This window comes from Euprymna scolopes, chromosome 40, assembly GCF_053919585.1.
Source record: "Euprymna scolopes isolate OS-2025 chromosome 40, ASM5391958v1, whole genome shotgun sequence".
Lineage (NCBI taxonomy): Eukaryota > Metazoa > Mollusca > Cephalopoda > Sepiida > Sepiolidae > Euprymna > Euprymna scolopes.
In genome coordinates this window covers 32,504,332-32,528,645 of record NC_136521.1, presented here as the reverse complement: position 1 = coordinate 32,528,645, position 24,314 = coordinate 32,504,332, and the positions used below count along the sequence as shown (strand labels likewise).

Genomic DNA, 24,314 nt, shown 5'->3' with positions numbered 1-24,314 from the left:
TAGACTTATAACTAACATGACTTATTTTCACTCCAATAACAATTTCTGTAAACAAAATTTTGGTCTTCCCATGGGTAACCCTCTTAGTGGAGCATTAGCTTGCCTTTTCTTAGAATTCCTAGAATCTGGTCCTTTCAGATTCAGATTACCTCCAAACACAGAGTATTTTAGATACATTGACGGCATTTTAATTTTTCTTCCTGAAAACATTCGCATAAATATCATTAGAGACAAAGTAGACTCAGTCGAACCTTCCATAAAGTTTACCTATGAAACAGAAAACAATAACTTATAACCTTTTCTAGACACACTTATTATAAAATCCAATAATAAACTATCCTTCAAAGTTCACCGCAAAACTACACATAAAAATGATTACATACATTTCTATTCACACCATAATAATAAAATAAAAACAGGGATGATTATTGGTTTCTTCTTACGCGCTTTCAGAATTTGCAGTCTTGAATATCTGGACGAAGAATTCAAATACCTCACAAACATTTTGAAAACTTTGCAATATCCGACATATTTCATATTGAATGCTAAGAGAAAAGCCACACAAATATTTTCCAGGATAAATAATAAAAATCATATACGCCAGAGCTTTCTCTCATAAACAGGTATCTTCTTTTACCTACACACACCAATAATACAATAATCTGTAACACACTAAACAAACTAGAAATTCCTATCGTACAAACTACATCACTAACCATAAGACAAATATTAAAAACTACGAAACATCTCCAAAACAAACCAGTTTCCAATGGAGGTATATACACTATTCTTTGTCAAAATTGTCATCATAAATACGTTTGTGAAACCCAGCGTAAATTAGAAAAAAGGCTCAGTGAACATAAAAGAGATATAATAAATAACAATTCTCCAAGTGCATTATTCTCTCATTCATTGCAACATAATCACACCTTTAACTTTAAACAAGCAAAAGTAGTTAAATTTATTTCAAATAAACCGCGCCGGAGACTTTTTGAATCTGCGCTTATCGATAAATTCAAACACAATTAAACAACGTGCAGGTTTCTATAACATAGCGCCATTAAAATTTAATTAAAAGAACATAATTTAACTGTCTACAGGTTAACCTTCTCACACCATTCAAACGCCCCCTGTAATAATTAATACATATAATCTCAATCAATAGATTACATAACAAAAAAAAAACATTTGTTACAAACCTATATTTGAATTTCAACAGATATATTTCTTTCCAGTAAGAATATTTACTGCGCTATTATCTTTTAAAATTACATTAACGACTATATGTCACTAAAATTTCCCTCTCTTTAACAGCGCAAGCCTCCCCCCCTCCTTTTTGAATTTCCAACGTCTTTTTTCGTTTTTTCTAAAATAGAACAGCGTCACATTTTGCACGTGAAACATATTCAAATATTTTGTACTAGTATTTCTCCTTTTTAATATATATATATTTAATATATATATATATTTAATATATATATATATATAAAGAGAGAGATAGAGAGAGAGATGTATATATATATATATATATATATATATATATATATATATATATATATATAGATGTATATATATATATGTGTGTGTGTATATATATATATATATATATGATGATTGCAACGTCTTGTTAAACGAGTGCCACTCCCTCAGACACTTAAAGTCCATGAGACCAAACATGATTTTTTTTTTTTTTAGTCCTACTGGTGAATTCACCCGCTCAAGCAGGCATGACACTGAAGATGGTCATTGAGATCAATTATTACATACTTCCAGCATTTCAAGCCTCCACATGTCACAACTTTTCCATCGCCACAGGACCACTTTTATAGACAAATGCCTAAGGGAGTATCTATACACAGATGATGTCACAGAGTCTTAGCTTTGTACGACAGCTAAGTCTCTCTCTCGGTTCAAAATGTTGAGATCCAGCAACAAGCAAGAGCAAGATAGCTAGCAACAAGTTAAACTGCAGACCAGCTTAATGCGGGTACTGATCTCCCGCTTTATGGTTTTTTTAAATCAGAGATTTGCTTCTCCTAGAAAGGTTGCCTTCACCACGGCTTACAGGAGTCCTCTCCACCCCAATCCACACATACATACACACAAACACACACGGTGCTAGTTGGCGGTTGACCCCGAAAAAGGGTTCATTCCCCTTTCGAAGGTCTTGTTTTTAATCCTTCAGGGAGACTAGCAAACATCCTCACCAAAGAAGTCTAGTGGGGGTACCAGTTTAGTCGCCGGTGACCCGACCATGAAGCAGGTAGTACTGGGTTACATGGTACCAGTATCATATGACATGGCCTGACATACAATATATATATAGATATAGATAGATAGATAGATAAATAGATAAATAGATACGTATATATCTATAATATAAAGTTGAACGTCTGTGTGTGTGTGTTTGATCACGTATAGGCTCCTATATGGTTGACTATTATAGAAAACTGATCGCATATAATGATAGAAGATGTATCGAGATACAGGAATGGGTATGTTTGATCTGGCATAATGATGATTCATTAAAATTGTGGGGTTTGCGTACGCGCCTGGTCCACAAAGTATGAAAATAAAAACATTTAAATTAAAAAAAAAAACGTTTACAAGTGTTTTTGATATAGATGTACATAAGAATACTTTGATAAGTATGTTTTAACTTAAATAGGGATGGTATAATAAAATTGTGGGGTCTGCGTTCGCGCCTGGCCTCCATAGAATGGAAATAGGCACAAACTTTAATAAAGACTTTTCATAGCTATCTGCGTATACTTTGATAATTATGTTTCAGTTTGAAGAAATATGGTATAATCAAATTATGGGTGTTCGTTCATGACTGACCTCCATAGAATGGAAATATGTCACAAAGTTTAACAAGGTTTTTTTTAATATAGATCCACAGAATATTGTGATAAGTGTTTCAGTGTGAACAGGTATGGTATAATAAATTATGGGGTTTATTTTATTTTTACTTTCATCATATTTTGCTTTGATTTTGATACCCTTAAATTCGAAGCTATCTCTTTACAAGTCTTCCTTTTCATAACCTATCATACTTTCATAAATCAGAGTTCATTTTCTGTAGTCTGTTTTTGAATCCAGTTAACGACGAGTGCTTTTGCTAGTATATATATATATATATATATATATATATATATATATAGAGAGAGAGAGAGAGAGAGAGAGAGAGAGAGAGAGATAGATATAGATATATTATTATTTTTACAAGATGGTCGCCAATTATCAAGGCCCGGATGCGACTAGGGGATAAGGGTTATTGCGTGTACAGTACGTTAATATTGGAGATTTGATAAAGTGTTTTACTTAAGGGGGCGGCCCATCAGGAATCCACCCATGTTGGACTTGAAGACATCGAGATTGTAGTCAGGTGGGAAACAGGCAAACGGAACAGAGCTCCACAGACGTGCACTTCCAAGAAAGAAATATATATATATATATATATATATATATATATATATATATATATATATATATATATATATATATATACCATTCACTGGACAAAGCGGGGAAGGACAGAGCGGTAGCTCTAGATATATCTAAGGCTTTTGACAGGGTATGGCACAAGGGTCTCCTCAGGAAAATTAAATCATACGGTATCACTGGTAGAATACTTAACATAATTAAATCCTTCTTAGATAAGAGAAAAATCCAGGTTGTCCTCGACGGTCGTACATCTAAACAGTGTGATATAAGTGCAGGAGTGCCTCAGGGGTCTATCCTTGGACCTCTATTGTTCCTAATATTTATTAATGACCTCCCCGACAAAATTGCCTCTGAGACGGGTATATATGCTGATGACACTACACTCTATAACAGGCATGACAGGAAAACAAATGAACACATATCTAAAGAAATGGCAAAAACACTAGAGGATGACCTCCAATCTGTAGTGGAATGGGGACATAAATGGATGGTAACATTCAATGCTGCCAAGACTAAACTGTTTTCCTTCAATAATTACAAGAAACCTTCTCTGCCACCAATAGCAATGGCCAGTGATTCCCTGTCTGAGAGTACATCTTTCAAACTGCTTGGCCTAACGTTCACAGGAAACATGAGTTGGAACAATTACATTGTAAACATTGCCAGGGCCGCTGCAAAAAAGGTAGGCTCTCTCTACCGTGCTAGAAAAATACTGACACCTGAAAGTATCCTGTACCTCTATAAGGCCACCATTCGCCCATGTATGGAGTATTGTTGTCACATTTGGGCTGGTGCATCTGCTGCTAGTCTCTCGCTCCTAGACAAGGTTCAAAAAAGAGTCGCCAATCTGATAGGCCCTGAACTGGCATCTAAGCTTCAGCTTCTGTCCCATCGACAAAACGTTGCATCCCTCTGCCTGTTCTACAAGTATTTTAATGGTGAATGCTCTGACGAACTGCAGACACTTGTGCCCCCACGATGTAGACACCCTCGACAAACCCGACAGGCAGCTAAATCCCACCCCCACACAGTAGAGATCCCTAGATGTAAAAGATCTTTCTACTCCAGTAGTTTCTTCCCCAGAACCGCTAAACTCTGGAATTCCATTCCAGGTTCCTGCTTTTTATAAATGAACTGGTTGAAAGTGGGCCCAAACTGGAAGAATTTTATAAAATTATTTTAATATAAAGCTCTCTTATTGGTCAGTGAAAACTCGTTTGCATTATTGCAACACACTAAGAAAAAGTCATGTAAATTTATTTCAGAAAAAGAATTTTTTTAAAGTGTATCCAATACTTTTGCGTTTGTTAATTCATATTTTTTCTTAAATATAAACTTTCAAACTTTGATTTGTAATTACTACTCCAAATATAATTTAGAATAGTAATAGGAATATACTGACCAAATTTTAGGTAAAATCTTGAACCCTAATTAAAGTTATGAAGAAAAATGTAATGTATCCAATACTTTTGCGTGTGTATATATATATGTATATATATGTAGATATGTGTACATATATGTGCATATATATGTATATATGTGTGTATATATATGTATATATATATGTATATATATGTATATATGTGTGTATATATATGTGTGTGTATGTATATGTATGTATATGTATGTATATATATATGTATATATGTGTGTATATATATATGTATATATGTGTGTATATATATGTATATATGTACATATATATGTATATATATGCATATATATGTACATATATGTGTATATATATGTAAATATATGTATATATATGTACATATATAGATATGTAAATATATGTATATATATGTACATATATATATGTAAATATATGTATGTATATATATATATGATTGCAACGTTTTGTTAGACGAGTGCCACTCCCTCAGGCACTGAAAGTCCATGAGCCGAAAATAACTTTAGTCCTGTCGGCAAAATTCACACGCTCAAGCAGACATGACACTGAAGACGGTCACTAGTATACATACATATATATACATGCACGCATGCATACATATATAAACATACACACATACCTAAAACACACATATATGCATACATACATACACAATACATAATACACATACATACACATACATAAACATACACAAGACGGTTAATGACATACATACATATATATATATGTATATAAATGCAAATATATATATATACACATACACATCTGTAAACATACACACACATATACATATATACATACATAATACATAATACACATACATACATAAACATACGCACACACATATACATACACACATACATACATGCACATGTACATACATATACATACACACATATACAAATACATATGCACATATACATACATATACACATATGTACACATATGCACATACATACACTTACCTACATATACATACACATAAATATACACTCATACACATACATGTACATGCATACATACACATATACATGCATACATATACATACATACACACATGCATATATACACATACATACATACAACCAATATATATACATATATACTGTTACGACCCGGAATGTCTAGGGGTAAAAGTCGTAACACAAAATATAAAAAAATTATTTAAAAGAAATTAGTTTTCCCGGGTTTTTAGATACGGGAGGGATATATCCATTTTCTCGAAAGATATTTATAAACACAAGACAGGAAAAACACATCTAAGTAACAATACCGAGGCCAATGGAAAAATTAACACAATTTTATTTACATATATAAAAATATATTGTAACGAAAGTAAAAGAGAATGTGTAACTGGATGAACAAACAAACTTGAAATAGGTTCGAGAGAGAATTTCCGCGCAAAAGAAATAAACAGTTCACACCCTGTCGTCTGCTTTTAACTCCAAAATGGAAGGATATCCTTTTTGTGTTTTTGTTTTTGTAGTTGCTTTTATATATGAGAGAGAGATATAGAGAGAGAAAAATAAACAATCGACTCACTCAGCGCCGGGTTTTAAATATTTCTGTCGCATTCCTTTCTTTTGAAACAATTTCATTCCTTCGTCCATTGGATACATCGTCATTCCTCATTATCGCCTTTTTTCGTTTTCTCTGTCGTCAAAATATATCGTTCATTTCTTCGCCGTCGTCAGCACCACAAACGCCGTCACCATCGCCAACAATGTCGCTTCCCTGACCCTCCTCCTCGGCTGCTATATCGTAACTGTCTCGCCACCCTGCGCCGCTCCTTTCCCTCTCTCTAATGGTATACCTTTCTCTCTCTTTGGCACCCCCTCTCTCACTGTATGTACCTGCATCTCTCTCGCGTCACTCGCTCAATAACACGCGAGGCGGATGCCTGCAGCTTTCCCTCACTCTAGTTTCATATCTTCTCTCTCCCCCTCTCTCTTTCTGTACAGTTTATAGGCGTCCCCTCGCTGTATTTTCGTATATTCTCTCTCTCTCTCTCTTTTTCTTTTTCCGGATGTTTACAAATTCACTGAGAGCAGACGACAATATAAAGCGCGATAAAACAGAATTTTCTCTCTCGACTTTTTTTTTATGATATTAAAAGTAATTATTGTCTCAAATTATATATTTTTTTCACATATTTGTAACAATACATACACACACAAACATATATACATATATACACGCATATACATACACCTGTACATAAACATACACACACCTATACATACATATATACATATAATGATGGCAGATCAATTATTACATGCTTCCAGCATTTCAGGCCTACATGCGTCACAACTTTTCCATCGCCACATGACCATTTTTTTATAGACAAATGAATGAGGGAGTATCTATGCACATATGATATTACAGAGTTTTAGCTTTGTATGACAGCTAAATCTCTCTCTCGGTTCAAAATGTTGACATCCATCAACAAGCAAGAAAGAGATAGCCAGAAACTGCAGACCATCTTGATGCGGGTACTGGTCTCCCGCTTTATGTTTTTTTTGTTTGTTTTTTAATCAGAGATTTGCTTCTCCTAGAGGGGTTGCCTTCACCACAGCTTACGGGAACCCTCTCCACCCCACATACACATAGAAATAAACACATGCGTACATACAGATGTAGGCCAACATACGTATGCATGTGCACACACATGCAACCATAATCACGTAGAGGCACACATATACGTCCATACATACATATGCATACACATACGTACACACACATATACATGTAAAATACACATGAAGGAACATTCCAAAAGTCATAAATAGTAAGTGATCAGCGGCTGGACCATTTTTGTCCCTTTTCTTCCTGATCTTTTTCCTCCTTCCTATTTTTTTAAAATAAAAAATTAGTTTTAGGCTAACACTTATGCAGTACATGATGATGATGATGATGATGATGATGATGATGACGACGACGACGACGACGACTACGACGACGACGACGACGACGATGATGATATTGACAAATTCCCACATAATTTCCAAATAAATCAACGTACGGATCGACGAGAAACAACATTCCAATTGATATGAATTGAAGATGGATTTTTTTTTAGTAAAAAGTTAGTTTTAGGCTCATACTTATGCAGTACAGGATGACGACGATGATGATGATGATGATGATGATGATGATGATGATGATGATGATGATGATGATGACGACGACGACGACGACGACGACGACGACGACAAATTTACACATAATTTTCCAAATAAATCAACGTACGAATCGACGAGAAACAACATTCCAATTTATATGAATTGAAGATGCTCAGATAATTTTTTTTTAATAAAAAGTTAGTTTTAGGCTCACCCTTATGCAGTACATGATGATGTTTATGATGATGATGATGATGATGATGATGATGATGATGATGATGATGATGATGATGATGATGATTTGTTATATGGGAATATTTGTATATATAGAGAGAGAGTCAAACAGACATACAGACAGAGCAGTGTACGTGCACCTGTGTATGCGTGTGTGAGATAGAGGGGGTGTAAGGAAGAGGGACTGTTTCGTGTTAATAATATACGTTCTTGTGTTTTAGGGGCCAGGCCCGAATTTCAGTGGAACTAGGTCTACATGCCCATCAGTTCGAAAAAATATTCCGCTTGGAACCAGTCGAAGAGAAGACCGCAAACGAGAAAAAACGGTAAGTAAATAGATAGACGTGTTCTCAAAGTGCTTGATCAAATGATAATTGCATGGTGTTGATCTTATTACGTGGCATTTATCGGAGGAAAGGCAATGTATGGGTGTACACAAAAAAAAATGGAACGGATTACAAACGAAACGAAACTATCGTTACAATCTGTATTCACATCACCATAACTTCAGTGTAAAATGTGCGACGACTAATGAACTCGAGTAACTTTGAAGGAAGGACAATAGTAGAAACAAAAGTAAATTATACATAGAAAGAGAAGAGAGAAAGAAAAGAAATAGTTTTGACAAAGGAGTATCAAAAATGGGATTACCTCCGTTCGTCTTCTAAATAATTATCTTGCTTTGTCCATTGTTGATGCTAATTAACTCTTGTGTTTCGAAACATCTGATTGGCTAAGGCAATTATCTATGACCAATCAACAAGCGCTGAATTTTGGCGAACTGAAGGCAAAACTATTTTCCGCCGGCTTTTGAACGGTTGCCATTTTTAGAGATAAATATCCAAAGAACATTGTAAAAGTTTACAAGATTAAAAATCTTTAATCTTGTAAATTTTTATAATTTTCTTACAAGGGTCACATAGACGACAAAAGTGTCATTTTCATGAATAAATAATTATTAATACGAGGATAAATGGAAAAATGATAAGCCATTTGGCTATTGATGTTATTTGCAAATAGATGGTCCATTTTGTCATAAAAGAGCAAAGTCAAATCATACCTTTAGTTCTCCTTACCTCCAGACGTTCATGGTTCCTGTGGATCTTCCAATCATTGAATTTACTCTATTTTTGATCGTATCTAGAACCAAAATTCGATATAGTAACTAAGAGAACGACATAGAAAAGACAGCATGATTCCAATTCCGTTTGATGAAAACTGGTTTTCTTTTTTTTTGTTGCATACCATCTATTAGTAGTCTAGTTGTGTATAAATCCCAAGAGCGATAGGAGCCTTCTATCATACCTGAAAGTAACAGTGTTCAACAAGTGAGATCGGAGATGCACTGCTGTACAACTCATGCTCTCTACCGATCCAAGTTATGACAACAGGACCATTGCCAGCACCCTCAAAATGCATCGCTGGCTTGTAACAAATAACAGAGACATGCCCAGGGTGATGAAAACAAAGTTTCTGACCATAGTTATGGCCTTTAGTGTGATTTCAAGTGAGAGCCACATCATGCCATCTCACATCTTCGAAGTTGGTTTGAAAGTCAACACCAAAGTGTACCTAGATGTGCTGAAGAGTGTGGTGGTCTCCTAGTGCAATCAGGTGGCCACTGGCAGACCCTGGGTGTGGCAGCAGGACTGCGCCGGTTCACGTCGAAAGAGGCCCAGGCTTGGCTTCAGAAGGGGTGCTACAACTTTGTACCCTTCTCTCACTGGCCCTCTTCCTCGCCCGGCCTGAGCCCGTTGGACTACTTCATTTGGTCATACGTCGAGAACATCATCAACATGACCTCCCACAACACCAAAGCCAGTCTGATTGCCGCCATCCGCCAAGTATTTGCCGAGCTCCCGCCAGCACTTGTGGAAAAGGCAAGCTCCCAGTTTCAGACGCATATCAAGGCGATGATTGAGGCTGAAGGCGGCGACATTGAATAGATGTCAGCTCTACTACATAATCAAGTTACCTGAATTGATTTTTTCAATAAAAGTTTTAAAAGTTGGTCTCTTTAGAGTGACACGTTTATCATTCAACTCTGCATATTTTTTACTATCTATTCAGCCTCTATATACCTTCTTTTGTTTTTTACAAAGGAGTCACCACATATCAAAGCCCGGAGGCCACTCGAGGATAAAGGTTAATGATTGTACTGTAGACAATGGGAAAATATTGTGGTAATCGTTAGTACTGGAAATTTGGTGAATTGGCTCATTAAGAACTTGTTAATGTTGGTCTTGAAGACGACCATATATCCCTATCAAAGACCTTTGATATGACAAGAGCTATTGCCCTAGAAAGGAAGCCACCACCGAGAGATTCGCTAATTCTGTGAAATATAACTGCTAGCACATCTGCTGTAGATTTCACAAAATGGAAACCACATTGCATGTCACTGATGAGGTTATTTTTGCTGAAATGGTTGTCTACTTTTCTATTTAACAGATTCCAGAAACTTACTTATGACGCACAGGAGTTTGATTGGTCTGCATTGAGAGGGAGATAACCGATTGCCTTAATTTTTAAATATGGGACATACTGATGAGGTTTTCTAGGGTGTTAGCAAGCGATTTTCCCTAAGACAATGCTTAAACGGCTTTGTAAGTATGTGAGCTAGTTCTGTTTGAAGCTTTTTGGGGCACTATAATAGGAATGCCATCAGGACCAGTTTCTTTACTGGAATCAATGTTTTTGATTAGCTTGGCAACATCATGTACAGATATTTGTATGTCCCATAGCGTGTTTTCAGATATGCTATGGGGCATACAAATATGTGCTATACAAATATAGAGGACGCATTCTTTTTAAACATGTTTGTTGGCGGCCTTGGCAAAGAATTTGGCTTTATCCGATGCTGACGAGATTACCTCAGGTCCATTGGTGATGGTTGGGATAGAGCACATGCTTCCATTCAGGACCCTGTTTGTTATTTGCCAAAACTGGTGAGGACCAAGCCGCTGCTCAGCTACTTTGGACTTGACCGACTGAGCATACAACTCTCTCATACTTTATCACTCATTTGCAGTGGTTGCTGGCAGTCTTAAAGGCGGCTTTAGTCTCAGTACATCTATTACGTTGGAAGCAATGGAAATAGGGATTTCTTTGCATAATAGCAGCAGCACATTCTGGAGAGAACCATGGCTGACTGTTAGGTTTTTGCTGGAATTTTTTTTTGAGATAATGAAACGGTCTATACCTACAATTAACCACTTAAAATCTAACTTAAGGATAAGTGTTAAGATCTCGAGGTAGATCTTTACACTTATCAAGGCCCAAAGGCCACTCGAGGATAAGTGGTGACTCATTTGCGAAAAAAAAAAAAAAGATCTGATATCTGATATAAATGTAGGTAAGCTATCCCTGTCAGCGAAAGAGTATCGATATAATGTACGATGGAGAGGTATGTCAGAGAACTAATTACATTTTGCTTTTTATCTTTACTGAGACATCTGAGTGGTTGGAAGATCCCAGTAGAGACAGAATGGAGGATGAACATAGCTCAAGACAAGTTGTGAGAAAAAGGGCAAGGAGATTTGCATACTGACCATCAGTGTCCGACACATGGTGCATTATTTTTATTTTTAAGCTAATAATGTTCACGGGAATTGGACATATCGGTGTGGCCGATTCGGAAGCATGACCAATTCAGCATTGACCACGCCAGTCACATTTTCATAAAGATTTTATAACTTGTTTTTTTAATCAAGAAAAACAGTATGAAAATATATCACTTTATGTATTTTAATGAAAATCATGTTTTTTAAAAACTCATTTTGGTTAATTATTTTTATTTCTTTTTTTTTTTTAAGTTCTATTTCGTACCCATGCAATTATGTTACTGTGCTGAAACAATAACGTTTTTATTTAGAAAACCATTCCTAACATGGGGTGGGGGAGAATTTTTTGTAATTATTCTGTATTTTCACCAAACAATTTAATTTAAAAAAAGATAACGTGAAACTTCAATTTAACTTGACAATACTATTTAAAATATAAAACGTTAACAGAAGTGCATTATATATATATATATGCATGTATGTATGTATGTATGTATGTATGTATGCATGTATGTATGTATGTATGTAGACATATATATATATATATATATATGTCTATTTATGCAGAAAAGAATAACAATTCCAAGTTCTAAATATTTATTTTTCAATCAAAACAGCTCTTCCAGCAGATTAAAATTCAGTGCATTTTTTCAGATCTGTTTCGTTATGCAGAAACAAACGGTTATTAAATACCGCCTCCTTTCGTGCATATACTCTTCAGGAAAATTAGAAATTCTTTGCTTAGATAGAAAAAATGCATGACAATATAATGTTGCAAGAAGTTCATAGAAGACATCGTGTGTTTGTTCCGGCAGTCATCTTTTTTCATATTGTAAAACTAGACAGGTTTTTTCAACATATGAATTTTTATGAGTGTTCTGAAGTTTTTTAATCTGCAAAGAAATAATTTACTATTATTATTATTATTATTATTATTATTATTATTACTTTATTTATCTAATATTTATTTTCTGTGATTTGTTTACTAGGGTTATTTGTTATCTAAAAAGGGTTTAGATCGGTTGAAAATATGAAACTAATTTTCACATTTTCAACATGCAGTTAGATTGTGTGGTAATTTATTAATATTATTTCTATCTGATTATTTTGCTAACAATTTTCCTCTGATGAGAAGAATCAGCATTCTTTGAAACTCCACGGATTAAGGAGCACCTAGCTAACAGTTTTGGAGTATTCTGCTGAATAATAAAAACTTTTTGTAAATTTCTATTTTACAGCTTTGTTCTTACTATTATTTATTGTAAGCTCTACTATAATCAGTGAATGTATTGAACTTTTTCATTTGGGTGAGATATAGATATAGCAATATTTATATTTGTTTTAGAGTTTGCTTTTGCCTTGATTAGTAAACTCTTTCTCAAAGCTTTCTACATATAGTAATTTTAATAATTATTAAAGTAAATAAATATATCTATCCCATAAATTCGGTTTTTGTTGGTGTGCATCGATATTAATATTAAAATCCCTCTTTTCTATTTATTTAAAAAGAAAATACAATTTTCTTGTATCTTGGTTGTGCAATTGCATTTACTAGCAAACGATCTAGCTAATTTGCATATTTTTTTAAACATTCATTTTAATTAATTCCCTATTAGTAACTTCGATTTTTTAATGTGATAATCATCTTTAATCAACTATTACCTGTAATTATATTCATGCAGATATTCTACTTGATTTATACTTGCATAATATTTGCGAAAAAAGTTTATAGTAAACACAAAATTGTTTCCATATATATTTATGTATACGTATATATTTTTGTTAAACAAATCTATCTATCTATATATATATATCTATAAAAATGAACGTGTCTGTGTATCTGTCTGTGTGTCTGTCTGTGTACATTTCCCTACGCAATAACTCTGTCAATTTTTAGTCTACAGACTCGAAATTTGATATACAAGGTACTGAGATTTGGGAAAATCTTTGTGATTGGTTTTCGGCCAGAAATTTGGCTGTTAAGGGGTCAAAGTTCAACGATTTGACCTTTGAGAACTCTGCCAAACTCCTCCGACAATTTTGTGTCTAAACACTTGAAATTTTAGATATAGGGTCCTTGGACATGGATCTAACTTAATAACTTGATTAGAGCCCTAAACAATAAATTTTGAAGGGTCATAATAGGGGTCAAAGTTTTAAAAAAATTTACCGCTTTTCTTTTTTCTTTTTTTTTTTTTTTTTGCTCAACATACACCTGCAAACACCCGGATAACGCCGGGCACCCATGCTAGTATGGCTATAAAAGTGAAATTCTGTGTGTGTGTGTGTGTGTGTGTGTGTGTGTGTGTGTGTGTGTGTGTGTGTGTGTGTGTGTGTGTGTGTGTGTGTGTGTGTGTGTGTGTGACATTGAACATTCTCAGATCAAAAACGATCCGACATTTCACCTGTCAAACAACACATTTCAAGCCGACCGACATGCCAAATCTCTGTTTCGGAATATTTTGTGTTGGCTCGTTTAGTTCAAGCGTATTTTGGTTAAAAAATGTTTTAAGTAATCTTTCGCTTTGAAGTTTAGCATGCGATTTCTATTTTTATCCCCCGACCGTATGGTATCTCAACAACAAGATTTTGACACATAAAAATATTAACTAAAAAAAAATTATTTTTTTTCTGTAACCGGTGTTCGCCCGGGATTGAATATTACATTCAACACAAAAAAACGTCACATCGACCCTACTGATCTGATGTGGGCCCTCTTTGGTGTTACAATCGCCCCCCATGGGGCGGCGCACTCAACAGGAGGACGACGCCCCCTGTCTTTAACACCCAAAGAGATTCTCCCAACTAATAATACAATTATGGCCTACTCTGAAAGCGAGAATTAATTGCAGAATTACATGCAAAACAAACAACAAAAAATTCATGTCATGCAGAAGTGGAAAGTTCATAGTTTCGGATAAATGGCTACTGCCTTAACACAGAGTGTTCAATAACACAGTTCGTGGTGGTGGTTTCATAAGCACAAAGTTCGTTTGTAAAATAAAATAAAAATTAGTAAAAAAAAATGTTTTTTTTTTCCTTTTTGGGGTGTTAAGCATGCGAGTAAGTCCTATATTTGAAATCACTAAACAATGTTAAAAATATTCAGTAGGTTCAACTTCCTGACGTAAGGGTGGAGTTGGGGCAGGTTCCTCGTCGCTCGTCTGTAGCTTAGCCAGGTTAATGCGGACCCTTTGTGATTCCTGACCAGGGCTGCCCCCTTCATGGCCATGGGCTACCAAGAGGCATCTTGAACACTCACTTCCACTCATCCACTTCTTCAAACAACACATCACTACCATCACTAATACTACTATAACCCCTACTCCACCCGTCAAACCCCCCACCATTACCCACTTAGGAGGGTCGCTCGTTGATTCTTGCTCAATTATGTGGTCCAACTGACGTTGTAAGCTATCTACATCGACGTCCTCAGTGGCTTTTAACAACTCGGGAAGTTTTACCCTTGTTTGTAATTTAGCCTTCCTAATTAGGGGGTCCCATAAACTGGTGAGATTAGTGAAATAGGTGTTCACCCTTTCTAGCCCTGGTATCTCGTTAAGGTACCTCTGTTCCGATTGATAGAAGGCAGGCAATACCACACTCTTACCATAAGCTCCACACCCCTTCTCCAAATCCACCAATGTCATAGGGGGAGACACCTTAACGGAGCCAGAGGGCGCATCCCCACACACCCTCAACATCTCGAATTCTCTCTGGGTGGCCACTGCCCGTTTTCCACGGCTCTCAGTCTCTGTCGGATACTATCGACATCATCCTCAGCGACCACATCGAACAGAGCTCCCAGCGCCTTACCTATGATGGGTATTACTGCCCGTCTATGTCGACCTCCAAGTCTACTTATTCTCCAGTCAACCATTCTTGACTGAGACCTCCCGGCTTTTCTGCCGAATTTTATAGTTTCTCCCATCAACAATTATGACGGCTACAGAAGGTTGTCTCCGCCCGTGCACATCGCCACAGACACGTGTTTCGTCGTCTACGACTCATCAGAGTGGCTGCATCTAGCGAGATTCGAAATCGGGACCCAACGATAAGGGCGTTATTTTTTCTAAAATGAATTCCATGCTAATTACTAATTTCTCTTAACGCTAAAATAAAAAAAAACTCGCATTTAACTAAGCGACCGATACTCGTGCTCACAGAGTTGGCGGGTCGAAACTTCCCGTCGCCCCCAACTCCCTTCCCGACACTGGCTTCGTGATGCACTCCCAGGAGTGCCCTCAGTACTCGTGTGCTCGAGCATCAAAGGATCCGGCGCTGAACCGTCTCACCCATCGACAGCGATACGGCTGGGCAGAGCCTTTGCCCACCCGTACCCACTTTTCATTCTGACAAGCATAGACGGTCACACCCCGAACAACCCCGACGCTGATCACCGTTCCTTTAGACGTCCCCCCGCAGTTGTGCCCCCAGCCAGTGGGCACCCTCTTATCAGAGGTCCCCCTGTATCCAGCCACCGCCGCGGACATAGGGGCCGGTAACAACAGGCCCCCTTGGGACCCGTCCGTTCTCAGCACTTTCTCTCTGGGAACTGCCCAGGGCGGCGCCCCCCACCTGGTGGGACACCCTTTCGTTGTGTGTCCATCAGGGTGGTAGGTGAAGTATAACCACTCACCTCTGCCGGGAGTCGGTTGAGAGTGGCCATGTTGGGGCCCCTTAGCTCCCTTGTTTGGCCTCGTACCTCTCTTCTGGGGCTGCACTGAAAGATTCTCTGCCTTGCTCCCCAGCTCCGCGTCTCCCGCTGCTCTGCACCATCTGGTCTTATGACCGAACTGCCCGCATTTACTACAGCTCGGTCCCAACGAGCGAGGTGGTCTCTCATACTTCGTGGGGCACTCTATAGTTCGGTGCCCTTCAACCTGGCAGGTCCAACAGACCAAGCCATATCTGCCAGGAGTGGGTTTGTAAAACCCATGCGCAAGGCTCCAATCCCTTCGGTTGGGGTCAGCCTCCACCTCCCAATCCTCCACGTCCTCCCCCCATGGTTGGACGTCTGGGACTTCCTTCTTCCGTCCTTCTTCCAGGGCGCCATCCAAAACTGCCCCAGTCTCCGTTGCCACCCTCTCTACTCCCCCTAAAGCCTCACTCTTAGTCTTGCCCGTTTCAGACATTCTTTGTTTTTAAATGAATCAATCAGGAATCTGCCTGTCTATCACTTTCTCTCTGTTTTCAAAATTAATGCCTCCAGGCGCCCCCAAACCACTGCGAGAAAAACCCAAGTCAAAAAAAAATCACAAGAAAAATAAGAGGGTCTCACCTATATCCCGCTTCGCTTCAGGTTCCGAGGGTCGAGTTCCCGTAGTTCGAGGTCTGTAGATATATGCTCAAAAAGTTTCTAATGTTCAATGTCGTAGTTTGCGATTTTTTTTTTTCAAGACGTTGTGCCGTGGTAGTTTTTGGTGTTAGTTGGTTCTCTGCTCCTAAGATGCTGTGTGGTCGTAGTTTTTTTTTTTCTGGGTTGATTCACTCCTTCAATTTCAATGACGTTGTGTCGTAGTTTATGATTTCCTCTCCTTTACAGACGTTGTGCCGTGGTTTTTCTTCTGATCCTTCTCTCCGGTTGATGTGCCGTAGAAACCTTTCAGGGTCAAGATCCTGGGTTACCACGGCACCAAATGTGACTTTGAACGTGACCTTACACGACCTTAAACCTCTGATCGCAGCCCAGTTATGATCTTAACCCTGGGTCAATGCCCAATTATGACTATCCTAGTCACCGGGTAATTAATTATGTCGACTGGGCAACCAGGTCTGCTAACCGTTGGTACGTCGCGTCACCCAGTGAGTCCTCGTCAAGGCGTTGGAGGACTCTTCTCGGTTGCACGGTCCTCAAGGCCTGTTCTTCTTGATCGTCTAGTTGGTCGTCCTGTTGACTGGGTGTTCGTTGACGGGAACGGGGTCACAAGTGGCAAATAAAAGAAATAAAGTACATGGAACAACAGCACATCAGCAAACAAACTCCGGAGGTTGGTTGATATATAATGTATTTAGGAAATTCATAAATGATTATCTACAGACGTACGTACAATTGAAGATTAAATGGAAGCAAGCAATTAGATTTGTGAATGAGCTTCTTGTTGTTGAAATACTCGGTCGGAGTCGCGGACCGTTGTAATCATCGTTAAGGTGTTCTGGCTGGTCTCTTCCTAGGTCCTCTGAATTTTATTAAGTTGCAAATTGAGCTCTCTGGCGACCAGCGAGGGGGAGAGAGAAGTTGGGTGGCTGGATTCCTCTGCCGAGACCTTTATCTCTGTCTCTCCAGAGATCTCTCTCTGTCTTCTCTCTTCTTCTATCTCCTTCTATCTCATTAAATCGAGTTTTACAGATCTTATATAGTAAAACCCTTGAATAATGACGACGCCTACGTTCCTCTTCGACCAATCAAAGTGATTGATAACAATCCACCTGATTCCTTCTCATTGGTCGATTTGGCCTGTGGCAGGTATTATTTTTCCGCCCCCAATTTCCAAAATCAAATTGACTCCTCCCCAACTTGCCTGACCCCGCCTTCTCGATAATGGTTTTTTCCATATTATCAACTGATAATCAGAGGAAATATTATTTTTTAGCTTGTAATAGATCACCAGCTTTCATCTATTTAAAAATATCCGTTTGATCTTCTTTCCCTTTTGAATTATTTGTTTTGTAAAAACATCCATGTGATTTTTAAAAGAAATATTCTTTACATGTCAGAATTCCCCTTAGCGCCCAAAACAATTTGCCAAAAGACATTTTTAGATAAGTCATATTGAAAAACAATTCATGTCGAACCTTGGGCTGACGTCATTAATTCTTTTATCAGGCCTGATCTGTTTCGTGTGTGTGTGTGTTCCTCAGATTAAAAACGATCCGACATTTCACCTGTCAAACAACACATTTCAAGCCGACCGACATGTCAAATCTCTGTTTCGGAATATTTTGTGTTGGCTCGTTTAGTTCAAACGCGAGTGTATTTTGGTTAAAAAATGTTTTAAGTAATCTTTCGCTTCGAAGTTTAGCATGCGATTTCTATTTTTATCCCCTGACCGTATGGTATCTCAACAACAAGATTTTGACACATAAAAATATTAACTAAAAAAAAATTTTTTTTTTTCTGTAACCGGTGTTCGCCCGGGATTGAATATTACATTCAACACAAAAAAACGTCACATCGACCCTACTGATCTGATGTGGCCCCTCTTTGGTGTTACATGTGTGTGTGTGTGTGTGTGTGTGTGTGTGTGTGTGTGTGTGTGGGGGTGTGTGTGTGCACATTTCCCTACCAAAGTACTCTGTCAATTTTCAGTCTACAAACTCGAGATTTGACATAACGGGTATTGAGATTTGGGAAAATCTTTTTAATCGGTTTTTGGGCGGAAATTTGGCTCACAAGGGGTAAAAGTTCAACGATTTGACCTTTGAAATCTCTACCAAATTTCTCCGCCAATTTTTGGTCTAAACACTTGAAATTTTAGATGTAGGTTACTTAGATATAGATCAAACTTTAACTTGATTTTAGCGCAAAACAATAAATGTTAAGGGATCAAAATTGGGGTTAAAGTTTTTAAAAATTTGACCTCTGCGGTACCAAATTACTCAGTCAATTTTTGGAATAGACATTTGAAATTTTATATAAAGTGTATTCAGACACAAAGCAAGCTTTTTAGTCGGTTTTGGCTAAAAATTGGGCTGCCAAGTGTTCAAAGTTCAAAAGATTTGACCTTTGCGATCTCTAGCAAACTATTCTGCAAATTTTGGGTCTAAACATTTGAAATTTTATATAAAGGGTATTCAGACATGCAGTGAACTTTTAAATCAGTTTTTGGGCGAAAATCTGGCTGCCAAGAGGTTTAAGTTGAACAATTTTAACTTTGCAGACTACCAAACTCTTCCGCCAATTTTGGGTCTAAACGCTTGAAATTTTAGATGTAGGTTACTTGGACACGAGTCAAACATTTTAATATGCATATACATATGCACATAAAATTATGAACAGTACATAGGACCCGAGCAAAGCCGGGCTGAACTGCTAGTATATAATAGAAGTAGACGCAGACAGACACAATGAGTAATAGATAGCAACTGAATTCAGCTAATCCATTTCAGTTGAATTAATTTTGTAACAAACATACCATTCCAACCCCCCCCCCGCCTTTATATAATTATTTTCACCGGAAATAAAAGCTCTCGAGAGTTTCATATTGTTTCATGCTGATTGATATTTATTAGTTTATCGATTTCTTTATCCTCTTTCTCTTCAATCACAACCCAATTCAATAACGGTTATGTAATTCCAACTTTAATCAATTACTTCATTTAATAAAGAACAAACTAGATTTTTGCATCGATGAAGTCAGTCGCTCCGTTGGTAAATAGAAATCGATCGAGTCCCTATTTAGTTGCCTCCCTATGAGGACAGAGATAGATACAAGCTCGGGTTTTAAAGGGGATAGAAAATCCAGCTCCCCCAAGAGGAGCACTCCGGATTGCGATTAAAAAATAAAAATTTCCTTAGTCTCGACGTTTTTCTCCTTTGCTCTTTTACAACCGAACATGTATTACACTTTGATCTTAATCCGAAGGCTAAGAATTGTTTTTGTTGCATTTGTACTTATTCCCTATATATCTTTCCCCAACCCCGGTCTCACTTTGTCTCTCCGTCTCTCTCTGTCTCTATTTGTCTACTCTGTTCTCTCTCTCAGCAAAGTTTCTTTAATAGAACTGTGTGACAATACCGTGGGCCTGCTTCTCAGCTGACTACAGCATGGTCGTTTCCAAATCTAATGTAAATAAGTTCTTGTTGAAGCGTCCTCTTAAATGATTTAGCTTTTGTTATGTTTACCTTGAAACTATATCTGGTTTGTGCTTCAAGTTGCCTTCCGGTCCTGTTTAAAGAAGTGCAACATTCAGAATATTTGGGGGTTTTATGATGAGAAATTCTCACGTAATAACTAGAGGTAAATGTATTTTAGTGCGCTGAAGAGCTCTTAATTTTTGCCAACTAAAAAATGCTGGATATGAAAACCCAACCACTCAAAGTTTATATATATATATATATATATATATATATATATATATATATATATATATATATATATACATAGTACAAAATTTTGAGTCCTGGATATGACCTTAAACTATATCCAATGGTGAGGCCCCAGCTTGCGAGCTTTGGGGAGTGTGGAGCTATACTTTAATTGCAATTGCTCCCAGGTCCACTCTGACCCGGGTCCCAACTATGGGTTGAATAGAAACTGACTTGAAAAAAAAATATATATATATTCTATTAAAATTTTCCATAAAAATCACTGGATTTGACATTAAATAACCTGAAAAGGGTTGATATGCCGTAAAATAAAAACAACCAACAAAATTTACTTACAATTTTTCTTTTATAGTCTTGTTTATTTCATCTTGGATCTCTTCATTACAGCCGTTTCATTAATGGAATAACAATTTTATATTTTACGTTTTCATAAAGATTTTCTTTCTCATCAACTCGACAGATGTGATTTCCATCCGATGTTATTAACAAAAAGTTAATTTCGTACATGATAAACCTGGTGCGTTCGTTTGGGGAAAATAAATTCTATCCCCACGTTGTTATTTATAAGGCATTTTATTTGTGTGTTTACTTTTGTGTAGTAGTTCATTTCCCATTGAAAACAAACTTTTTTTATGGAAAATCTGCTTGACTTTAGGCGTATGAAATAAAAATGGAAACTTTTTCAGCTGTGGTAGTAAGATGAGTTTTTGTGAATATCTCACAACAAGAAATAAGAGATTGGAACGTTCCTTTCATGTTTGTTGATGGTCTGCTAATTAAAGTACTTGTAAAACAAGCAGAAAGATGCAACATTGCAACGATGGAGCAGTGGCTGGAGATAAGTAAACAGTGTGTAATCTATTATATTAAACTCTGTCTAAGAGATAAAAGCTACTGATTGGTGTACCAACATATGTGTTACAACAAAACTCAATCCATTGGCGAATGGTAGCTTTGTAGAGATAAGATACTAGCAGGAGTGAGAGTTTTTCTTACCTAGAAAGGCCCACCTTCCTTACATCGCATCTGGCAGCATCTTTTACAAATTTGTTCCAATTCATGTTTACTGTGAATTATTGAACCGATAAGTTTGAATGCTGAACTCTCATGTTGGATGCATTTACCAACACTCGATTTCCACAAAGTTGGCTCGGATTCGCTCGGCAGCTGACGAAAATAATCGGAAACGGTCGTTGGAGCATTTCTCAATATTTTACGAACTTGTCTGTTTTTAATTAATCAATGAAGACTTCGTTTTTATAAATTGGAAGAAATAAAAGTTTTAATCGTGCAGGTTAGGAATTAGGGTTAAGGATTAGGTTAGGTTAGTTGGTTGTTTTTGTTTTACGGCATATCAACCCTTTTGGGTTATTTAATGCCGAATCCAGTGATTTTGAAGAACAATTTTTTAATATATTTTATATTTGTTTTTTAAGTCGGTTTCTATTTAACCCATAGTTGAGACCCTAACAAGTACTACTACTCAGCCTCAGAGTGGATCTGGGAGCAATGGCAATTAAAGGGTGGCTTCACACCCCCCAAAGCCTGCAAGCTGAGGCCTCACCATCGGATATAGTTTAAGGTCATATCCATATTAGGCTAAATACATGTTTGTAATTTTATTTATTGTATTTCCCTGTTTTTCCTATTTATCATTATAATTTGCTTGTAGCGGTTTAGCATTTAGCGATCAGACACTTCCAGCTATTCCCATCAGCAGCTGAGCACACTTGAGAAACTTCAAGGAAACCACAAGTCGGGAAATGCAGGAGTTTTGTTTTAGTAGCATTACATGTTGCCACCCACTTATGTCCTCATTCCATTAAAGACTGGAGGTCATTTTCAAAAGATTCAGCCATTGCCTTTAATATTTCTGTTCGTTTTGCCCTCGTGTCAAAAATAGAGCAAATATACCCATCTTGGACACAAACTGGGTAAGTCATTTATGGAAATCAGCAACAATAAAGGTTCAAAGAGCATCCCTTTACGATCGACACGCACATTAATATCATGTTTAAATGTACAACAATTTAGAACAGCCTAGATGTATCTTTTAACAAAGAAGAATCTGATTCTATTAAATATTTGGTGCTAGTGCACTTACTGATCCGTGCTATTTTTTAAATCGTATTTCCAAGTTTAATTAAAGTTTTATGATATATTTTTTTTTATTCAATTGTAAGGTTAAATTATAGAATAGGTACAAAATACCCTCCCCTCCCCAATGTTAAGAATGGCTTTTTAAATAAGAACGTTGTTATTTCAGCACGGATCAATAAGTGCACTAGTACCAAATATTTTTTCCATTAATATAGCAAAAATTGATTTACATGAGAAGACCATCATTCCAGATCTTGTCAGAGGTTTTGGATAAATCGCCAGCTTTGTTTAGTGAATGGTAAATTCATTCAGTGATGACTGTTAGGATATCTGCAGTAGAACACAATTGCCTGAATTCATATTGATGGTCAGAAAGAGGTTTAGCATTAACAAAATGGTGGATTATTGCTGACTTCATTAATTATTCAAACATTTTAATGAAGAGCAAGAGAAAAGTGATGAGGCTATAATTTTGTGGATTAGTTATTTCACCAGAATTCTTGAACACTTATAGAACAGGGTCAATATTCCAGCTATCATAGAAGCAAGAGTCAGCAATGCATTTAGGGCAGAGTTAAAAAATAACAGAGGCTAACTCAGTAGAGCATTTATTTATTACTAAAGCAGGGATCAGAGCACGCCCACATGCTTTGAAGATGTCAAGGTTTTTATGATATTCTAGACATGGAAAAGGGGTCATGATCACAGTTAGAAATTTGGTAAAAGAGTGACTTAAGTCAAAGTTGAAGTTCAAGGCAAACTACTGAGCAAACAATAGAGTCTCATCAGTTTACGTGCAGGCTACATCATGCTGATTAATTAATAGAGAATCGTTGATTATCCATTATTTATCACACTGTTAAAAATTTTCCTGCAATCATAAGTTTTTTAGTTTGCTTTTGTTTTTGTTTTTTTTGCAGTTCAATTAATTTTCTGGTCATCTCAGTATAATTTCTCTTTGCTACGATTATTAGACGCTTGCACTGATTTCTTGGTGCTATTAATTTCTATTTATTTGTAGTTTCTGGCGGCTGAATCGGTGAAATGATTGCTACCTTTATTTTTTCTTTTACACAGGAATCACCACTTATCAGGGCCCGGAGGCCACTCGAGGCTAAGGGTTAATGGGTATACATTAGTCAATGTGATTATAGCGTAATAAACATGGGAATTTTGTAAATTGAATTACTTAGGGGGGGGGGCGCTCATCAATAACTTGTTTACATTGGACTTGAAGACAATCAAATTGTAGCTAGCTGGAAAGCAGGCGATCGAAAGAAAGTTTCACAGGCATGCAGTTCTAAAAAAGGTTTGTTCATAGAATCTACATTTAGGTTTAGGCATAAATAAAGAGTGTGGGAAATTATTGATAGTGGTTTTGGCTA

General features: G+C 36.9%; 1 protein-coding gene across 3 annotated transcripts in view; it reads left to right on the top strand.

The window, feature by feature from the left end:
• Positions 1-24,314, top strand: part of LOC145265476 (uncharacterized) — a 140,463-nt gene that overhangs the window by 90,126 nt on the left and 26,023 nt on the right. For 2 of the 3 annotated variants that reach the window (XM_080121344.1, XM_080121345.1), the window contains exon 5: positions 8,439-8,543. The exons of the other annotated variant lie outside the window; for it this stretch is intronic. In XM_080121344.1, coding sequence (XP_079977470.1) covers positions 8,439-8,543 — 105 coding nt within the window. The remainder of the gene's footprint in view (positions 1-8,438; positions 8,544-24,314) is intronic. 3 annotated transcript variants of the gene reach the window in all.